General features: G+C 43.4%; 1 protein-coding gene across 1 annotated transcript in view; it reads left to right on the top strand.

Annotated features, from left to right (window-relative positions):
- Positions 1-3,383, top strand: part of LOC116069563 (X-linked lymphocyte-regulated protein 3A-like) — a 10,638-nt gene that overhangs the window by 1,256 nt on the left and 5,999 nt on the right. The window contains exons 2-5 of the mRNA XM_031340668.1: positions 305-374; positions 1,049-1,083; positions 2,302-2,419; positions 3,242-3,341. Coding sequence (XP_031196528.1) covers positions 305-374; positions 1,049-1,083; positions 2,302-2,419; positions 3,242-3,341 — 323 coding nt within the window. The remainder of the gene's footprint in view (positions 1-304; positions 375-1,048; positions 1,084-2,301; positions 2,420-3,241; positions 3,342-3,383) is intronic.

Here is a 3,383-nt window from a genome sequence, read left to right as displayed (position 1 = left end):
TGCGTACATGCGTGCCCTCTCCCTCCCCCTTCTCTCTCTTCTCTCTCTGTATATATGTATGTTTGTGCATGATTCTGTGTGCCCACCCTCTTTCACCCTCATACATTCTGTGTGTGTGTGTGTGTGTTTTTGTATGTGCGTGCGTGCACGATTGCATGCATGTGCATGACTTCTTTTAAAAGTGTAATTTACCATTGGTGGCTATGGGCTCCAGAAACCCCACAGTGAGTCTGTTTTCAATGGGAGATGATGGAAGCAGCATACTTTGTCTCAAAATATTTTTCCTCTTTGTCTTTAAATACAGCCAACAAAGAAGTCCTTGAAGCTGGTAGGGATGACATCGTTTCCTCAGGAGCAGCCAGTCATTGGGCCAGGTGACAACGTTTCCTTTTCTTTCTTTCTTTCTTTTTTTTTTAATCCGCTCATAAAATCCATTTAGAAAAGTCAGGCTAGAAAGGTGGGTCAGTGAAAGGTTGCTCAGTGTGCTAACATGAGCATCTGAGGTCATATCCTCAGCCCCCACAGAAAAAGCCACACATGGCCACTTAACACCTGGGAACTGAGGACTGAGGTGTGGCAGAGAAGTTCTTTCTGGATGCCAGCCTCACAAACATAAACTGAAATGTAAACAAACGAACAAACAAATGCAGTTGTGGATAAGGTGTGTGAATCACAGGAGTGTGCTGGGTGGGGTTCATTGAGCTTAAAGGCCCCAATGCATTCATTCTGTGGTCCATCAGATATTCAGTGTGTTACAAAATGAAAATCTCATGCTCTACCAGCAAACTACAAGTCCTGTCACAGAACCCGCCTGACAGGAATAAGGTGGAGATGGGGAGAGGATGACCCACACACGCACACTTCTACCTCTGATGGCGGCAGACATGCATTTCTCTTGCACACAGAGAAATCTAGAAGAGTCGGTGTCTCCTCTTGAACTATGAACTGTATAGAGGCTGCGTGTGGCACACTCCACTTCCTCTGTTCATGCGACAAAGTTGGCCTTTTGTATACATTGAAGTAAAGATTTAATGTGATTTCTTTGCAGGAAGAAAAAACAGGATGTGTTCCAAGAATTCGCAGGTATGTTCTAGGAGATGTTTGGAATTTGAGAAAATTGTTTGAGCCAAAGAAGTGCAAGGCAAGGGAGTTGTCACTTGGCAGAGAAGAGGAGTGGGTTTACTGCCTTGTTCTCAAACATTCAGTGTCCAAATAGTACTTATTAGCTCACCAAGTCTCTACTGCACATTAATTGTCCATGTGAAGATCATGGCACCTGCAGTGTGACTCTTCATACCTACTCACTGTGAAATATTTAAAAATTAGATGAAAGTATCCATCTCCCAGTTTTTGATTCACACAAGTGACGCAACTGTTTTTAATACCACATTTTACTTCTCTCATTTGTATTCTAGTCTGGTTCTTCTTTATTGGGGGTGGGGGTGTGCTCAGAGAGGGTCAATCCTGGTTAAATAGCCGCCCCCAATTTACCATGCAAAAAGACAGCACAAGAAGTGGAAAGCTGAAGTCAGTACTGGTAGCCTGTGGCTATAGTATGATCAGATGAGTCCTGCTTTAAGTTGCTGACAGAGGTTAGTCACATGAACTGATGAACAAAACTTACCAACCTGAGAACCAGCTGGGAGGTCTGCCGGATTTTCTGATGGAGAGTTACATCTAGAAACTATTCAGGACTCGGCATGGGGGTATAGTTGGGTGGAGGGCACTTGCCTTGTATTGGTCAAGCCTCTGGGTTCCATCCCCAGTACTACAGATTTTTCCATGAGTCGGTTTTCCCTTTAAATTATTCAGGATGTCTACCTCAGCAAATTTGTCAAATACCCTCAATGGCTACAACAGTTACCGTATTTTTCATCTCGCTGTGCAGTGAGTGATCTCTGAACCTTTAGAGATTTTCGTAAGAGGACAACATTTGTGTTTTGCATCAGGCAGCCCAACAGTCCCTCCTAGCGTGTCCCAGAACTGGTGCACACTTAGTACATTGATTAAATTCATACTTTATAAATGACATCTAGTAAAGAACTTTACACAGTGACTTGATACCCTTTTTGTAAGTCTTCTTAAGTCCCCTCTGCTATGTTTTGTATGTAGTATCTAGACACTGAAGTCCAACTATCCAGTTGCATGTTAAGGTCAGAGACACTGAAATTGTTAACTGAGAGAAAGGAGGCAAATAGCCTTTGCATCGACAGATTATTTCCATCCATTGGCAAGAAGTGTGTCTCCAGTACTGTTGAGGGACCTTCACAGTAATGCTTACAAGATTGTGTCTCCTTACAGAGCCAGTTAAGAATGTTCTTCAGGGAAACAGAGAAAGATTGTCAAGGATGATGAACTCATCTTTCTGTGCCATGGAGGAAAAAGTTAAGGATGTTCTGGAAACCCAGTATGAACAAAGGTAGGATTGTTGCTTCTTGTCACTTTGATCCCAGAGCTGTTGACAGTTGGTTTGTGAGCCCGATGAAGGGGGACTAGCCAGTGGCCCCACTGGCTAGAAGCTTTGTTGGCAAGTGTATTTGCCTAGGTTTTTCTGTGGAACAGACTTTGTTTAGTCTTATAGCCTCTCATTGTAACTGAAGTCAACTGGGTTTCCAAAGGATGAATTAAGATGGTTTGACACCGTTTTGGCACAGGGCAGCTGAATCATGGTAAAGGTAAGGAAGGGGTGTGCATTGCATGACAGTGCTAGGTGCACTGAGCTTGAAATCCTCAAAACATTCATCCTGCAGTCTGCCATCTGTTCAGTGTGAAATGAGATGAAAATCTGTAGCCTCCAGTGTTGTACATGTTTCAGGAGCATTGTTCACCATACAGGTGTAAGGAAGTCCTCGCTGGTACAGTGAGGAAGAGTGGGTGGGTGTCCACAGAATTCTCTGTTTGTCGTGGGTTTGGATCCTCGTTGGACATATCTTCCTGAAGAGAAAATGAAGCAGAGGTTGTGCTCATCAGAGAGGTGAATACTTGTGGAATGTTAGCAAAACCTTGGTTCTTCTTCCTGTGTTTTGTAGCACTAAGAGCTGTGAAGTGACTCCTGCCTTGGCCAAGGAGTGATAGGAACTAACCCACCTCAATTTCCTTTTCCCTGTCAGAGTATTTCAGATGCCCTTTCCCAGTCCTCCATCTGTAGCTTTAGTGAGGGCAAGTCAGTCGTGCTTTGTTTGAATGTGCTTTCTTCATGTCAAGAAGGAATATCCCAGTGTTCACTTGTTCTCTTTTACAGAGAGAAACTTTATCGAGAATATTCTCTTCAGGTTACAAATTTGAGTAGGAAGTTAAACATGGATGCAAACCAAGTCAAGAAACATGCTGAGAAACTCTCTGTGAGTATCAGGCTTAGCTTTAAAGGAGTCCATTTCTGCATC

This window comes from Mastomys coucha, chromosome X (genome assembly GCF_008632895.1).
Source record: "Mastomys coucha isolate ucsf_1 chromosome X, UCSF_Mcou_1, whole genome shotgun sequence".
Lineage (NCBI taxonomy): Eukaryota > Metazoa > Chordata > Mammalia > Rodentia > Muridae > Mastomys > Mastomys coucha.
This window is presented reverse-complemented; position numbering and strand designations above follow the sequence as displayed.